Source organism: Pagrus pagrus (genome assembly GCF_965226575.1).
Source record: "Pagrus pagrus genome assembly, chromosome: 5".
In the NCBI taxonomy this organism is placed as follows: Eukaryota; Metazoa; Chordata; class Actinopteri; order Spariformes; family Sparidae; genus Pagrus; species Pagrus pagrus.
In genome coordinates, this window is record NC_140189.1 from 27,149,937 (window position 1) to 27,167,538 (window position 17,602).

Here is a 17,602-nt window from a genome sequence, read left to right on the forward strand (position 1 = left end):
AAGAGCTACGAGAAAAACAGTCTTTGAAGTTAGACCTGAATATAGTTTGAGTTTATTCAATAGAAATCCACAGTTAACCTTTTTGCTTTTATTGAACAAATGAATCAATTATTCTTTGTCCCTTCCTCGCTGTTTTTGCTCTCACCAGGTAACTTCCAGCTGAGTGACAGCGGGGAGGTGTTGAAGCTGTACAGTGAGGTGGAGGCAAAGTGTCTGGACTCCCTGATGAGAGACTCCCTGCGGCCCTTTGTCCCACAGTACCACGGCCTGGTCACCAGAGGGGAGCAGCGCTATATCCGCCTGGAGGACCTGCTGAGCGGCCTGAGGAGACCCGTCATCATGGACTGCAAGATGGGAGTCAGGTGGGCTTGAGAGCAATTCCTCTCCTAACCAACTAGCACTGTAGAAATCAGTGTATTTACAGTTAGATGGGAGTGCTTTGTGGGAATAAACATCTGAAAGCTTGATGTGCAGCACTAAAATTATGTAGGATTAATTGGCACATGAAGTTTCATACTGGCCTGTAGGTGGTTGTATTTTCACCTTACATGCTCCCTTTTGCCTTTGACTGGATCTGTTTACTCCGGCAGTGTAAAAGATAGGCTTAACATTACTGTACGTCATGGATTTCAACAGATATCTTGTTTCAGTCAAATGCTAAATTGGGGATGTAATTTATCCTGGTCTCATTTCAATACCTCAGAATCCAACCTTGGAAAATCCTAACAAAATGTCATAGTCAAAATTCATGTTGATGAAGGTTTTCAGTCATCCAGGTCATGGTCATTTTAAATGCTATATCGTAGGCAACTGGACGTGTTTCAGTTTCTTGAAGATGTCTAAGAGGTGAAATGTTTTCAAGAAACTGAAACAAGTCCAGTACAGTCTACAAAAAATCTAAATGTATTTTCACATTGGATTTGATCCGTAGCAATACTTTCTCATGTTTTCCCCTCAGGACATACCAGGAGGAGGAACTGATCAAAGCCCGGATCAAGGCCCCCCTGCGGAGTGACATGTACCAGAAGATGGTGAAAATAGACCCCTCAGCTCCGTCAGCGGAGGAACACGCACAGAAAGCTGTGACCAAGTGGAGATACCTTCAGTGGAGGGATACAACCAGTTCTACGTTCACAATGGGCTTCAGGATAGAGGGAGTCATGGTAGGAGTAAAGACCGGTGAAATCCCTGCACTGCTCATGTCACAAATAATATCTGAACTGTTTGATTCTCAGCAAGTTCTCAAATGTGCCACCTCCACACTGTTGTGTTTATTTTCTCTGTGAGTCAGATGGAGGACGGCAGCGTCCAGCGGGACTTCAGGAAGATTATGAGTTTAGCTCAGGTCACGGAGGCATTACTCTACTTCACCAGGAGTCAGCTGGAAATCCTGGTCAGTTCTTTCTATCATAGGACAGTAGTTACATTACACTACTCTTGCTTTAGAAAACATGTCTTAAATCATAGTATGATTCGCAAACAAATAGATCAAGAACCAAATTTTCCAAAAATCTGACTGCACCTAAACAGATTGAGCCGCATCAAAAACTGAAATTGAATAAAAATGAGTTATTTGTTACATGTTAGTTGCTGCCCTGTGGGTGGATTGAAGAAATAATCCTGTGAACAAGAACTTTACCCATCTGTGTTCTCAGAAAGCATACCACTCCAGGCTCCTGGCTCTGAGCGATGCACTGAAGAGTTCATTATTTTTCAGAAGTCACGAGGTTCGTTTACATAATGAGACAAATCTTCACTTGTTGACTTACAGTGAAAAACAACTCATGGAAACAGCAGCTAAAGAGAAAAGAGTTGGACCATATTGAGTTAATTCATGTTCATTCACATTCATCCTTGCTTCATATTCTTATAACGAGTCTGCATTTATTTGACCTGTTCAGGTGATTGGCAGCTCGCTTCTTTTTGTCCACGACCACAGCAGCAAGGCCAACGTGTGGATGATAGACTTTGGGAAGACAACCCCCGTGCCCGACACGAGTGAGCTCCTACACAACGTCCCGTGGACCGAGGGGAACAGGGAGGACGGATACCTCATCGGCCTCACCTCCCTCATCACCTCTCTGAGCCAGGCCATCAGTGTGGCCTCCTGGCAGCAGGAGGACAACTGTGGAGGAGAAAAAATACCGTTACATGAAGTACACTGAGGGTTGTGGCTGAAACAACTCAAATTCAGGATCAGGTGGACAAAACGGCTGCTGTTACACTTTGAACTGCTGAGAGAAGAGACAACGGAGGAGGAGTTCAAACAAGTCAGCTAAAATCCATTGAAATGTGATGTGGTTGTCTTGAATTTTTAAGTTTTGTTACAAAGACAGATTTAAGAGACTTCTTTCTTCTTTTCTAGGACCAAAAATGTCCGTTCTTTCACCTGCTGACGCTTTCTTACCAACAGTTGTTTATGTAATTGGTCTTTAAAGCTAAACTTAGATCTCACTTGGCTGATGTTCTAAGTTTGATGTTGGGTTATGTATTATTATCAGGGATTTGAATTAAAGGATGCAGCTGAACTTTTTCCTGGTGTTATAACCTGTATACAAAAGTCCTTCACATATTAGACGGTCTGCCCAAAGTGAAATAAACAATGAACACCGCTGTCTGCTCAGTCTTCATATACCCACGTCCACCCCCTGATTCATATAATAAATCACAATAGCTTGTGGTCATGTAAACTACGAACACAGGCAAAAGAAATAAAAAGGAAAGCAAGCAAACATCCTGTATGGTACTGTTTCTTCCAGTCAAAACACAAGATAATACACTAAAATTAACAAATTAAATGCACACACATATTAAGTTTTAAATTATAGTTTAAATCCGTCCAAAGATACCAACTGTGAAAGAGGGAATTTGGGGGAAACGTGTTTAAAATCATGCACAAGACATGTAGAGAAGAATATTTCCATGCAATGGAAATCTGAAGCTTCAAAGGATAGTTCAAACAAGCCGACATAGTGTTGTCGATAGAATAAAATAGATATACTTTACTGATCCCAAGCTGGGAAATTAAGGGATGTTATAAAATGCTTCATAAGGCAATCAACTTTGGTGCGCTTAATACTTATTTTGGCATTTTCCTTAAAAAAATTGCAATTTTTGCCAATATCATTCAGCCGTGCATTTAAAACAAAACAGTAAAATATGAGGATGCTGTACCGTGACCATCAGTGATGGAGTGTAACTAAGTACATCCACTCAAGTACTGTACCTAAGTACAATTCTGGGGTACTTTTCCTTTAATTAGTGGAGTATTTCAATTTTCTGCTACTACGTACTTCCACTTCACTACATTCGGGAGGCAAATGTCGTACTTTTTACTCACAACATTCATTATATATATATGTATAATTGACCTCTACTTGTACTTTTGATACTTAAATACATTTAATATCAGATACTTTCAGTTTACTCAATTTGTATGTGTGACTTTTTCTTTTAAGTAATATTTTAACATGATAACTTTACTTTTACTCAAGCGTGACTTTTGGGTATTTTATACAACACTGGTTACCAATCGTATTCACACTTCTACACAAAATAACCTGCACTGATTTGCTGGAAGACACAGTCCAGAGTTTATTATAATCACTATACACTCAGTTGTCAATGTATGAGGTACACCTAGCTATAAAAAATGCAGTCACACTTGTATTAAATCCTTCCTTTGTGAAGTTATATTGTTCAGCTCTTGTGATCTGACAGCAGGTGTTGTCCTGAGGTGTTCCCAACAGGTATTTCAGGTAATTTGTCCACTCCTTTTATTATAGGCTGATAATGTACGTAGACCAAATGCAGCACGAGTCAGCAGCACCACAAACTACACATGCCAATAAAGATGAACCAACACCTCTTTAAAACAGTACATCATTATAATACAACCCTCACAGGGCTCAGGTTCAACTCACAGCTGTTGTATCGGTTCTAACTAGGTGGACTGTGGTGGACCAGTCTGGGCTCCTGGTTGAAAACTGCCCACCAGGTGGCGCTGTGTTGTTGTTCCTGCTGAGCGGGACAGACCGACTGACTCCAGACGGCAGACAGACACAACTGTGTCCCAAATCATCCCGACAAATGCTACTACTGTAAAATTAATCGCAAAAAATTATCCTGTGAATGTTGTAGTAGTCGGAAAGTCTGTCTGAGTCCAGTTAAAGCTCGCATCAAGTCACTCACCAGAAGGTAAGAAAGTTTTAAAAACATTTAAACATTTACACAACATCTGGATTTTTTTCCTGTTGAGTGTATTTTTTTTTAAGGATAATAAGTTTTGAGAGTGTTGTTGACGGTTGGTGCTGAAGACTTTCAGGATGGACCGGGGGACTTTCTGCCACAGGGGCTACCCATTGATGGGCTACCCGAACCTAGCTGTGGTCGCACGTGTGATGGACGACGGTGAGTGCGGTACTTTATTAACCTCACATCCAGGTGAACTGTCGGTTTAGCTTCGGTTTGGAAAAGTTTTAAATCAGGTATGTTGGGGAGTGTAAAGTAAACACCGACAGGTTGTGATTCTGGTGGGGATGTAAGGTTAGTTTAGGTGTTCAACATGTAGCTAATTAGCTTAATCACCATGAAAGTTAATTCACCTGCTAATCAGCCCAACTGCGCATGCGTCATGGAGTGGTTGCAGCAGCAGAACTTGTCATAGAAATCCCTGTAGTTCATAACAACAACAACAACAACAACAACAACAACAGGATCTTGGAGTGAATTCTGAACTGTATGTGCAACCAGTTAAAGGTGGTGTTGCATGAGATCTTTGAGTGGTCTTGCAGCATCTTGTACAACTTGGAAACAGTTTATGGAAGTTTTGCTCAGACCGGTGAAAAGTGAGTTTCAGTGATTAAGTTGCGAAGAAATTAAATGCACGGATGATCATTTCCAGCTGAGGTCTTGAGACAATGGGCCCTTAATAAAAGTAATAAATACATTTATTGACATATCTATGTAGAATGGCATCTGATGAAGAAATGCCTCCAGAAAATGAAAGAACAAACTTCAGACAGTAGGTTAATAACTTTGATTTGCTTATCGATTCAGTTTAGTGTTGAAGTGGAGAGAAAAATAAGTAAAAGAGACCTTTTTCAAAATTATATTAGTTTGAAATGAACATTGAATATGCAGAATTAATTTTCGGCACCAGTTGGCGTCCCCAAAATATCGTAACATTATCACTGTGGAGATGTATCATAATGCGTTAATTCATTGTCACAACACGACACAAAACATATTAATCAAAGATACGTCCTCTGTGTGGAAGCTCATGAGATTTAAACCTCCCTTAAATTGTTGTAAACAACAATAGCTTATTTTTCCAGTACTACACAATGAAAATATTTCATGTTATATTAAAAAAAATGTAATCAAAGGTTTAGGTGAATTATATATTTCCAACAAGAAAACATTCAGATGCTTTGTTGAAGCCCCAGGGACAATACACCCTTTTCACAGCAGACATTTTGACTTGTCAGTGCAGGAAAAGCACAGGTTACATTACATTAATGATGGCTTTATTCCATTTAGTTGAGCTTGTTCCATTGTATCGAGTATTGGGCATGCTCACTCGGGTACTGGGACACCTACAGGAATGGAGCCATCATTAACATTATTGGTAACATCTGTGCTTTTCCTGCTTTGACAGTGAAAAAAGTCTAGTGCTTTTGAAGTATTAGTAGTAGTATTACATGTCAAGTATATCAGCACACAAAATATCAAGGAAAAAAACAATCAAAGAATAAATAGATAATACATCCTCAACCAGAATGATTATACACTACTCAAAATCAGTTAGGGATATTGGCATATTGTAGTGTTTCACTTGATTGTTTATTCTGTGACATGAAATTTTATTTTGTGTTTTGTAAATATTTTTGGTCCTCAAAAACAATGCAACACATTTCATTTGACTTTTATTGCATATCCATGCACATGCATAAATGCACCCATAATAATGATAAACATAATATATATTTTAAGTGGTCCTTGAAACCTCTTTCTTAATAAAAGGCACAGCTGTGGAGATGATCTGCTGTGAGGACTTAATGTTGCTATAGTAACACCATAAAGACCAACAGGCTAGGCCCGGTGGGGTGACATAGTATGCTAGCTAGCACTTAACGTTAGCATAGACTTCAACTAACTTTTATATAGCGTTGCGTTATTTTCTTGCAGTTTTTTATTCTTCGACATCGTCTCAAGAGTCGCTTTGTTTCAATTACCCGCGCCATAGTGTCGCCCCGGAAGGGGACGCTTTTAAACGTTTTATTTCCGCTGTCTTATTGTCAACGCGCAGCAGGAGGAGAAGCTAGCTAAGCTAGAAGTTACCAGCTAGCTAAAGACTGTCCGCTAGATCACGACGTGGCCGCCTTTGTTTTTCCTCTAAACGTCTCGGGATGTTGACGCTTCTTCCCTAGTCCGCTGTTTGTGTTTGGTGAAAGACCGAAACGACTCACTGGAAATACTATTTTACACCCAAGACTGTGTTTTTTTATCAGACACTATTCTAGAAATATGGCGGATGGCGGCCACTACTACAACGGTAAGAAACCCTGTCCTCTACAGCTTTAACCTGACATGTTGTGCTGCTTGTACCGTTTTTCTTCAGACAATGGCGAGTTTAATGTGAGGAGAGAGGTCAGAAGCACTGGTAACATGGTCCAAAGAGGTAACATTATATCCTGGGGCCTCTACATATGTTAACTTTGTAGAGATAAGTGTTTACTCATTGCACAAATATTTACCCATTACATGATTATTTACCCATTACATGAATATTTACCCAGCACTTTATTAGTACAACACCAGAGGTATGTTACACTGATAATTTTTAACACGGTTACAGACACAAGAGGCCAATAATGAAAGCTCCTGTACCATGCTGTTTGGTTCCCTGTTTTATCATGAATGCCTTTTTAAAAATGGTATATGATCAACATTTTGAAATACATGTTGGTTATGATTTATTAATGTCTTCTAAACATGTTTTTCAATATGTAGGTTTAAACAAATTCATAATTTTACCCCACAAACCATAAGAGATGTAATATCCATCCATTTACTTCCTGTGCCTCATCATTATACTCGCATAAGCATTTAATATTGCTTTGTTTGGACTTTTTATTTCCTTATGTATGTCTATGATGTGGTATTTAAGTCAAACTGTTCCCTTTCTCAGAGCACGATGACAGAACCGCGCCACAGTATCGCAACCGTAAAGGCAGAAGCGGCCACAAGGGTCGTTACAATGACCGGTCACGCAGAGACCGCCAACCAGGAAGCCACTCAGGGGGATTTGGAGGTCCTGGGCCACGGTCCAGGCTCGGCGATATGGATGAAGATGTTGCTATGAGTGACAACTCTCAGGACAGCAGCTCCCAGCATAGATAGTAAGTCTAACTGACTTATCAAGGCTGTGGATTGTTAAACATTGTCATTACATACATTTGTTAAGAGTGAGACTTGTTGATTAGCTCCCAAACAAGCAGTTTGCTTTGTAAAGAGTCGAGTTGGAGAATTGTTCTTAAAGTATGAGTTAAAAGCGGTTTTCAAGAATGATGGAGTGTAAAAATGGAAGTATAAAATGGAAAGATTTTTCTTTTTGTTTCGGTTGCTATGCTCTTTCCTGAATTCTTTGATGTGGGTCTGTTTCAAACGCTCGGTGGCTGTTTTGACTCTATCCTCAATTAACTTCAGTCACTTTAGGAGGAGAAAGTAGAACAAGCCTGCAATCTCTATAAGTCATCTACCCACTCCTGCAGCAGAAAAGACAAAAGTGAAACTGGGAAAGTTTATTGAGCTCAGTTCAGTAGATTTGTTTGACTGTTTTACCACTGTTATCTCTGCTGTTTTATCTGAACTTTCTGGAAATCTGCAGAACGTACATACATTTGAAATAGTTACCTTTAGGGATCTCTGCCCAGACCAGCCAACCTGTACGCATTTTGACATCAAAGTATGCTGGTTTGTTTTGGCACTCTAAAGTAAGGTTGTATTTGGAAAATGCAACCAACCAAGCAGGAACTGTAGTCGGATCACTATGTCAGAGGAATTACATTTATACTCTGGTTCCTCCTGGTGATATTTAAATATACGTTTTGTCTTTTTTAGCAACCCATATGTTGTGAGGCCTATGCGGAAAGGAGGAGATGGACGTTTTGACAGGCGACCAGGCAAAGGCGGAGGAGGTGGTAGAGGGGGAGGAGGCGGCTTCAGAGGAGGCCGAGGTGGAGGAGGTGGAAGTGGAGGAGTGAAAAGTCGATCAGGCTGGTTCAAAGTTACGGTGCGTGTTATATAAGTTGTCTCAGGACATCCATATCTTTACAACATAACCTGTAAAAAGACATCACATTCTACTTTCTTGGCTGTTTGACAGATACCACACGGAAGAAAATATGAGAAGCAATGGTTATTGACAGCTCTTCAGAACATCTGTTCAGTTCCCTACAGAGCTGTACAGGTGAGGTTCACTGTTGACTTATGACTGCTAAGTATAAACTATTGGATTTAAAAAAAAAGAAATTGTGATAGTTACTTGTGCTTCCTTTTTTATTTATTCATTTTTTTCTTGCTTGCTGATAAATAATATATATCCAATCTCCATCTAGACACATGAGTTAGCTGAAGGTTTTTAGGAAAAGATGTTTTTGGACACAATCTTTGTATTTATGAATTCTGATCATGCCTCTTTCTCCCCCGTCTGTCCAGTACCATGTTGACCATAACAGGGTCCATTTCTATGTGGATGATTCATCTACCGCTAATGCCTTGCATAAATGTTCCCACAAGATCACAGACACAGATGGGTACAAGGTATGTTGAGGAATTAACCAACATGTCATTTATAATGTTGCAGAAGATCTATTATCCCTAATAATCATACTTCTCACTTATTGCTAGATCCTGGCAACACGCTACACTTTTACCTGCAGCTTGTAGATAATGGCGATATCTTATCTACTTTGATTAATGAATAACCACAAGTCACATTTTATGTCAAACTCACAAGTGTACGGTGTATCTGTGTTTACTAATCAATCGAATATCACCTGTTTTTTGTCTTTTCAAGGTGGAAGTTCACGTCAACCCCAGCGCTCCACCTTCCTCCCTGGTTTCTGATCTAAAGCCTGAACACTTGGAGCACCTGAAGGTAAGAAAGAGAAAGCAATAAAGAATCTGAAGGGTCTGAATAAGGCTGTGACAATAATAATTTTGAGATGTCTAAAAAGTCCGTGGTAAGAATTTAATTTGGTCTCTCTGAGAGTAAGTATGGAGCTTTTTAGATGATAAAATAGAAATGGAAATTGAGTAATTTAGTCTGAATGATGGAGGGAGATGGTGCCATGTTTCACTTAATTCTCAACTTCTGTTGATATTTTAAGTTGATCCCTTTCCTTCTGTCCTTTTAACACCATTTAAATGAATTGAAGCAAGTTTCTGACATTTTTTTGCCGTTTAGATGAGACCTCTCATGTTGGCTGTTGTTTATCTTTCACAGCAATGTATGGCAAAACGTTTTGATGGCTCCCAGCAAGCTCTGGATTTGAACAACATCCGAACAGATCCAGGTAGTTATACCCCTACACACACAAATTGTATGCATGACATGATATTGAACACAAATTTAACCAGCATCTAACAGTACTAGACTAGTTGTTACAACTGAACATCTTTTTGATCTTCAGATATAACTGTTGAAACCACTGAATTATATATTTTTTTTGGGGGGGGGGGTTTTCGTGCTAAACCATGAACCTGGTCTTTTCGAGCATTAAGTGTAAATGTTCACTCTGATGTTGTTTTACATTGAAGATTCAGTAGTTGTCGCAAACAATCAAGTGATGAAACAGAACTGTTGAATGATTTTACTGTCACTGAAAATGCTCTTAAATCCTATTTCTGTTTTTGCATATGTGCTTAGTTTTTTGATTGTTAATTTCACGTGACAGACCTGGTGTCCCAGAACATTGAAGTCATCTTGAATAGGAAGACGAGCATGGAGGCTGTCATCAAGATCATTCAAGAAAACATTCCAGAGGTAATATTTATACAGTGGTTGTTTTTAATTTTGTTTGTTTGGAAAATAAAATGGCTCTCGTCAAGATAAAGGTGCACTGGATGTGCTTATATGTTTCTCTAACTCTTTCCAGCTGACCTGCTTGAACCTGAGTAACAACCGCATTCAAAAACTTGATGAACTCGCTGAATTGGTGACCAAGGTGCCTAATCTGAAGACCCTCAACCTTTCCCACAATGAGGTAAAACTGGCTGCTCAGTAATTCAACTGAATAATAACCAGGCATGAATTGGGCCCTTAGCTTGACCTAGTTTTATATCCTCCTCTCACATCAACCTCTCCTGTTTGTTTGGTCGTCCAGCTGAAGTCCGACCGGGAGCTGGACAAGTTGAAAGGCCTGAAGCTGGGGGAGCTGTGGCTGAATAGGAACCCTCTGTGTGACTTCTTCAAGGATCAGGCCTCATACATCAGGTCAGTCACCGATTTTGGGGGTTGAATAGAGAAGATTTTATCGGCAGTGTGACTGTTTGTGTGCGAGTAGGGGTGTCCAGGAGGCTTTCCTGTTAAGAGTATGCAGCAGTGTGCTACAAAAGAAGATCAAGCGAGCCTTTGTATTTGTGATAAATAACTAAAACCACTTCCCTAGCAACTTTTGGACCAGCAAGAGGCAGCTGACATTCACTGTTAAATGCCCTGTAAATATGTATTTGTGTGTGTCCATGTGTTTGATAGAAAGGGAGAAAGGAAACCCAAATTAATTTTTAATTAGTTCAAAGTACATGTTTCTTCCCCCTTGATGATGAACATTTCCTTTCCACACTACAAATTAAGCATTTCTTACTTCCAACGTCTCTGCGAGGACATCTACACTCGATGCAGTTCCACGTTGTTTTCGTTTCAGCTTGCTTTAACTCTCCACATTATGAGCAGCCATCTTCTCTTTGCCACTTATTGAGCTTCACTGCGGGGCGTCCTTTCAGGCTTTGTTCTGTTTGATGGTTCTCAGTGATGCTGTACCCAGCACCCCTCTGCTGACATCTTGATTAGTTATCCCATAAGCTGCTGAAAAACACCATCACACTGCTGCTGAGATACAACTCTGAGAAGAAGCGCTGTTTTAAAGGAAAATATTCAGCATGACAACCCTTGAAAAACATTTTACTATGAACTGCTTTTGAAGATTTGAGTCTGAAACAGTCTCTTGAGCAGCACTGTAAAACAGTGTAGAGAGGGCCCTCCACAGTTGCCTTGACAAATGTTCGGCTAAAAACAAGGAAAATCCACAGCCAATGAGATCCTCTCCCCTCGTAGCACCCTTGCTGACTCGGCCCCCTGTGTCAGGCGAGTATGGAAGGCTGGATAGCCTATGACGGGTAAGATCCCACCTTGAAACCCTGGGACGACCTAAGGCAGGCACAGTCACGATTACTCAGCCTCGGTCCCTGTGAGCTCTGACTCACTGAGAGTGCGACGACTGGAACTTAAGAAGACGGGACTCCACAGGAAAAGCTGGTGGGCTGAGGCGGAGTGGGATACGGGTCATTATCAATGACCAATGATGGTCCAAAAGAAAAAGCAGTCGGTCTCTTCCATTAAGTTGGTTCTCCTTGGCCTAAACAGGCCTCTGCTGTTCAGTGAAAGATGTGGAGAGTTTGGCAAATACTCTTAACTAACTTCAGAGGGAAATATGTCCTGAACTGGAAATTTAAGTTGAAATAAGTCAAGTTCCAGTTTCTGATGACTGTGACCAGTACAAAAAGCTCAACCATCAAGCAGAGAGCAGAATAGAGACTTATAACTCAAGTCCAATGATTAATGATTTCCTAGCCCCTCTTTTATTAGAGGCCTGCTCACAAATTAAACTTGTAAATTAAAAGCCGACAGCTTGAGAATGAAGACCCATCTCCTCAGAATTGATGGTGGCAATGCAATACTTAACTGATAACTGCTCTGTTGTGCAGCAGTGGGAGGCTGCAGGATGAGTGGTGGGACTGCTGGGTGCAGCTCACTTTGAAGCCAGCTGTCCTTCTTGTTCTGCTCTATTCTCAGGTTGTCTTTCTTTGCTGATAGTCATGGGCGCAGACAAACACACTCACATGATGAATAATGATTTGAGCCTTGATTGGATGTTAGACTACAAGTGCTTGTGTTTGTGTGAACTTCATTTTAAATTTCTTTACCCAGACCCTGTTTTGTTTTGTTTGTTTTGTTTGTGACATTGACTCATCTGTTTCCAGCATCTTGGCCCAAGTTTATTGGGGGGAAGTTGACGCGAGACTGGCGGTAACACCTCTCTCCCAGCAATGCATCACCTCTTTATTTTACTAATTCAAAATGGATGTGTTAACTGGGCTCCAGCACAGTGTGGCAGCTCGTGGGTCTCTGCATGTTTGTATGCGTGTGTGTTTTTGTGGAGAAGTGTGTTTATGTGGCTTCTCCATGTCAGATCTGTGTATATCTCCATATTGGGGGAGAGGGTGAGTATACCTGCTGGTAAGTACACCTTTGGGGTGGGAGAACTGTCGAAGAGCACAGCTAAGCTGAAAGGCGTGTATGATAATCCATTAGTGGATTTGTTCATATATAAAGGTTAAACCTCTGTGACACTGGTTACAAGTACAGTACATTGTGTGTATCCATGTAAATATACTTGACTGTATTCTCCAAATGCTGTACAATGTAGCAGCGTAAAGTTACATCAACTGAAAGGCACAAAATGACAATAAGTGGGTCTGCAGGTGTGACTGAATGTGACAGTGGTATCTACTGTAATGAACATGATTTATCTGTGCGTTGGGGTGGTTTGTGATGATAACTTTCCTGCTCTTGGTTTTTTGTTCCTATACCAGTGCTGTCCGGCAGAGGTTTCCCCGGCTTCTCAAACTGGTAAGTAAAAAACAAATAAGTGACAAAAATGCCAATTTGCTTAAGGCCCTGACACACCAAACTGACATCAAAAAACTAGCTGCGACGAAGGCCGACTGTTGTGTCGCCTCATGTCATATTCTAATCAAGAATATGTCTGATAAATGGTTGCAAATGGGATCTATTTATCAGGGGCTTTCCGCTCCTCTTTTTGCCAATCACAGTAATTTCTCTCAACACCACTGACTGTACAAGCTCGAGTGGGTAAAAAGCTGCCGGCAAGGGCTGTCCGCAGCCAGTGGTGCAGGACACACCGCATTGACTAGAGGCGAATGCAGCAACTTTTTAAAATTCATATTGGTAACAACAACATGCTACCCACATTTATAATAAAATAATTGTGTACATTTATTCTGTTCTTGAAAAAACATGTTTTGTGAAATACATTTGCAGTATCTGAATGTGGCGAATTCATGTATCTTCCTTCATGTGTGGTTTCTTTGTAGGACGGCAATGACCTCCCCGCACCCATTGGATTTGATGTGGAAACGCCCACCACCATCCCCCCCTGCAAGGTCACTTGTTTTATCTCATGTGATTTGATAATATATTTTTGTATTCCAAAAAACAAAATCATGACATTCTGAAGATTCTCTCAAAGATAAAAAGATTTCTTCAGTGATTGATTTCAGAAGTGTATGTTTAAAGTCATAAGGCAACAAATATCTTATAACAAACATGACAATATTTTTCCTATTGACAATACAGGGCAGTTGTTTCGGCTCCGATGAAATCAAGGCTCTCATCCTTCGGTTCTTGCAACAGTGAGTTTTTACTTTTTATGTAGAGAATCTTCTTACAGCAGTCATTTCATCAGTGTTTTCCAGGGTCAGTGTGACACAACTAGTCACTGATAAACCAGCACTGCTTTTAAACAACCTCAGATCAACAAGAAAGGATCACAGGGACAAACCCAAGAGAACTAACTTGTGACTGTATCGCAGGTACTACAGTATATATGACGCAGGGGACAGACAACCACTCCTGGATGCTTACCATGATGGAGCATCGTTGTCCCTTACAACACCTTACTCCACCCAGAACCCCTCCAGGTATGAACACATACAAAGACACACACTTCTCTATACATGTAACAACAGTGATTAACACATGAAGTCATGCATTCATAAGATTTTTGTTCATCTCCACCCATCAGTGGGTGCTGCTCTTACTCATGACGCCTCCCTATCTGAGTCTCGGCTGTATTCACATGTTTTCCATCTGTCCCTCTCTTCTGGTTTCAGGAGCAGTCTGGGAGAGTATCACAAAGACAGTCGAAACCTGAGAAGGCACAAAGACTCCAGTGAGTTATCAAGCTGTTGGCTTGTCACAGCATCTGAATTGTTTAGACCGAATATTTGTGATTTTTCTCCTGATGTTTCCCTCTCTGAATCTTGCCTCCTTTAGCAATACGGTTTCGACTTCTGAAACACACTCGACTAAACGTGGTGGCTTTCCTCAACGAGTTGCCTAAAACTCAGCACGACATCGCCTCCTTCACCGTTGATGTAAACACCTACACCGTGAGTTTATATTTTCTGTCAGTAAGCAATTGATCGGCCTTTTCCTCTCCCTTTGATTTCATCTCTGTATTAATTCTGAAAACTGTTTCCCATTCACAGAACACACTACTATCATTCACAGTGAGCGGAGTCTTTAAAGAAGGTGAGGTGTTTGGTCATCATGATTTAAAATTTTGTTCTCATCGACTGCAAACATGAGTTGTGTTGATTTTGGTGCCAATTTGTGTCGTGTCTGTTTTTCAGTCGCTGTTGATGGAAAATCCAGAGAGTCAACCATGGCCTTCTCACGAGTGTTCGTCACAGTCCCAGCAGGGAACACTGGGTAAGTGTAGTTGGCTCACAATGGTTTGTATTATCTTCCTGTTGTCTTTCACATTTTCTTATAGGAAGGAAAATAGAAGAAAATTAAAAATGGGTGTTGATCTTCAAGAAAATGAACTGCGTATGAGGACAAACATCTTTGTCTTCTTAGCTTTGAAATCTGTGACATACCAGTCATGAATAAAAACCTATGTGCTCATAAATCACTGACTAACAGGACAGAGAAATTAATAGTTTACATTTGTATTCTTATGTTCTTCTATTGGATAGTTTACAGAGTGGATATAGATTGGGAAAAGCAGACATATTTTTTTCTTTTTGTTCCAAGATGGATTTTTTTAATTACGAGGCCACCTGGTGGCCCATACTCATGGTTTCATAACTACAACCAGAGTATGTGAGCAGAGTGGAGCAGTGAGAATTTCTGCTCCTTGCACATGGAGCTGTTTATTCCATCCGCTCTAAACCATTTCAGGCCACTCCGCTCATTATCGCTCTGTTTCCACTCAAATTTTCCCCCGCTCCACTCAAATAGCTCACCACTCGCTCCAACATTAAGAAGAACATTTGAATTGTAATTTAATTTTATGCTTAAACTGGCATCCAAACAACTGAGCAGTCAAAACCAAATTATCCATTATTTATTTAAACGTCAGGCATTTTTTCCATTCTGTTACTTGATTTGCATAGATCTGAAGTTCACTCAATTTGCCAGTATATTAGGCGCACCTAGTAAATGCAGTCTAATATCATCAACACCCTCTGAAACAATCTCAAAGAAAGAATACGTAATAACTTTATGAAGATTGTTTCTGTTACACAGCCACTGTATCTGACTACATTGGCTTTAGCTAGGTGAGGATAATGACCTGGCAGTTGAGTGTCTGGGAAAAGTTAACCCCCTCCTGAAGTACCTGAAACAGTCAAATCTTATGGTCTATCTACTGTGTGTCACAGTCTCTGCATCGTGAATGACCAGCTTTTCATCCGGATGGCTACGACAGAGGAGATCCGCCGGGCCTTTGTTGCACCCGCCCCGACTCCATCTTCCAGCCCCGTCCCCACCCTCACTGCGCCGCTGCAGGAGATGCTCACAGCCTTCTCACAGAAGTCTGGGATGAACCTGGAGTGGTCCCAAAAGTAAGTCTTGTTTTTCTGCATGTTCTGTTAGCAATAATGATGACAAGTTATATACTTAATTTAAAATATCTGTCACAGGTGTCTGCAAGACAATGAGTGGGATTTCGACAGAGCGGCCACAATTTTCACTCAGTTAAAGGTAACATGAATTGTTTCAGCACTGCGTCTCCATAAAATGTGGTTGTTTTTATAGTAAGTCCCTAAATTTGTTTTCTTGTTTCTCTTTTCAGACGGAAGGCAAGATCCCTGATGTTGCGTTCATAAAATGAAGAGATTAATCGAACTTCTGTGAAATAAAGTCTGCCGTCATTTTTATTTAAGGGTTTTGTTTTACCCTTTTTTTTTGCCTGTTCATTTATTAAAAAAGAATTACACTTTACTCTTTTGTTTTAACAGCCAAATGTCAACTGTTCATCTAAAGACTGATGTTATGATACACTTTTCAGTTGTCATTGTAACTTTAGTTTTTACTCATTTGTATAGAACTCACTACATGTTTTCATAGGAATAAAGACAGTTAGTTGGCCAGTAGATTAACTTGTGTTCACGATGATTTGTTATGTTTGCAATAAAAATATTTTGTTACACACACCTGATAGATTTCACTTTCCCAAAAACTGATAGTCCCAACTCAGGGTCCACACTAGCTTTTTCAAGAGCTTTCAAAAACTTCTCATGGTCTATATCATATATGTTATGTATACATGATAACAACATTGTTATCACATGTAAATGTTCCTTTTATCCCAAAAGCTATGCAACATACAGTACAATTAAAGTTCAACAAAGCCACAGTTAAACGTGAAAAAATAACATCAATAATATATATATATTAATTAAAGCTGTTATATTGCTGACATGTCATGTCTTAAAATCGTTTTTATTGAAATATTTTAATGTAAGGATGTGCATTGTTACATAAGCATATAAAGCTTTTTTTAAAACTTAAATTATTTGTATAGAAGATGTTTGTCCTTATGAATATTTAGGTTGAGTATAAATTGCAATTCTGCATTTTACAATGTTACATATGATATACAGTATAATTAAGTTGTGATTAATTTCCTTAATGTAAAATCAGATTTAAAAATGAAATCACTAGTACTGTATTCAAAGAAGCAAAGTAAGTTTTGCATTGAATTGAGCAGAAAGAGCAGTTATGAACTATTTTGTATGAAAACTCTTGACTACTGAAGTTTCTGTGGCAGACCTACGTATCCATTCATAAATATCTGGATAAATAAAAAACTCAAAGCACTAATCATCAAATTATGATTTTGATTATGATGGTGTAAATAAACCATATGAATGTTTATTGATAAACAAGAGAAAAACCTTTTACGAGAGATGGCAGCTGTATTGACTATCATACAGTTATTAAACCAGATTGACTCTGCCCTTGTGTAAATCTAATTTTAATGTAACTATTTAATAATGCTACGATATAAGTAAAATCTCCCATAAATCCTTAAATATTGTACTGATAATAATTGTACTCTATTAACATGTATTTTACTTTGGCTTATTGTTGTAATATGCCTGAAATTCTATTCTATTTAAAACTTACAAAAAATTTAAGATAAAATATATATATATATATATATATATCTATATATATATATATATATATATATATATGAAAATAGATACAATTAAAACTAAA

General features: G+C 39.5%; 1 protein-coding gene across 3 annotated transcripts; it reads left to right on the plus strand.

The window, feature by feature from the left end:
* The first annotated feature begins 4,013 nt into the window (after window positions 1–4,013).
* On the plus strand, window positions 4,014–16,470 carry nxf1a (nuclear RNA export factor 1a). Of its 3 annotated transcripts, none has more exons than XM_084353305.1 (23): window positions 4,014–4,197; window positions 4,275–4,410; window positions 6,623–6,682; window positions 7,193–7,403; window positions 8,125–8,296; window positions 8,390–8,473; window positions 8,722–8,826; window positions 9,083–9,163; window positions 9,512–9,581; window positions 9,963–10,051; window positions 10,164–10,271; window positions 10,392–10,501; window positions 12,880–12,916; window positions 13,402–13,470; window positions 13,664–13,719; window positions 13,900–14,007; window positions 14,200–14,258; window positions 14,363–14,478; window positions 14,578–14,620; window positions 14,722–14,800; window positions 15,757–15,939; window positions 16,018–16,078; window positions 16,170–16,470. In XM_084353305.1, the coding sequence occupies exons 2-23, from the start codon at window positions 4,326–4,328 to the stop codon at window positions 16,206–16,208; spliced, it is 2,025 nt and encodes a 674-aa protein (XP_084209431.1). In that variant the 5' UTR covers window positions 4,014–4,197; window positions 4,275–4,325; the 3' UTR covers window positions 16,209–16,470. The 3 variants fall into 3 exon arrangements, with proteins under 3 accessions (XP_084209431.1, XP_084209430.1, XP_084209432.1); XM_084353304.1 differs by having other exon boundaries at window positions 4,317–4,410; XM_084353306.1 differs by lacking the exons at window positions 4,014–4,197; window positions 4,275–4,410; window positions 6,623–6,682 and adding an exon at window positions 6,082–6,556.
* Window positions 16,471–17,602: the final 1,132 nt, after the last annotated feature.

Coding starts and splice junctions, on each gene's coding strand:
- nxf1a (XM_084353305.1), top strand. CDS start 4,326: ATGGACCGGGGGACTTTCTGCCACAGGGGCTACCCATTGATGGGCTAC. Junction 7,404..8,124: donor AGCAGCTCCCAGCATAGATA/GTAAGTCTAACT, acceptor TGTCTTTTTTAG/CAACCCATATGTTGTGAGGC. Junction 14,008..14,199: donor TCCACCCAGAACCCCTCCAG/GTATGAACACAT, acceptor TTCTGGTTTCAG/GAGCAGTCTGGGAGAGTATC.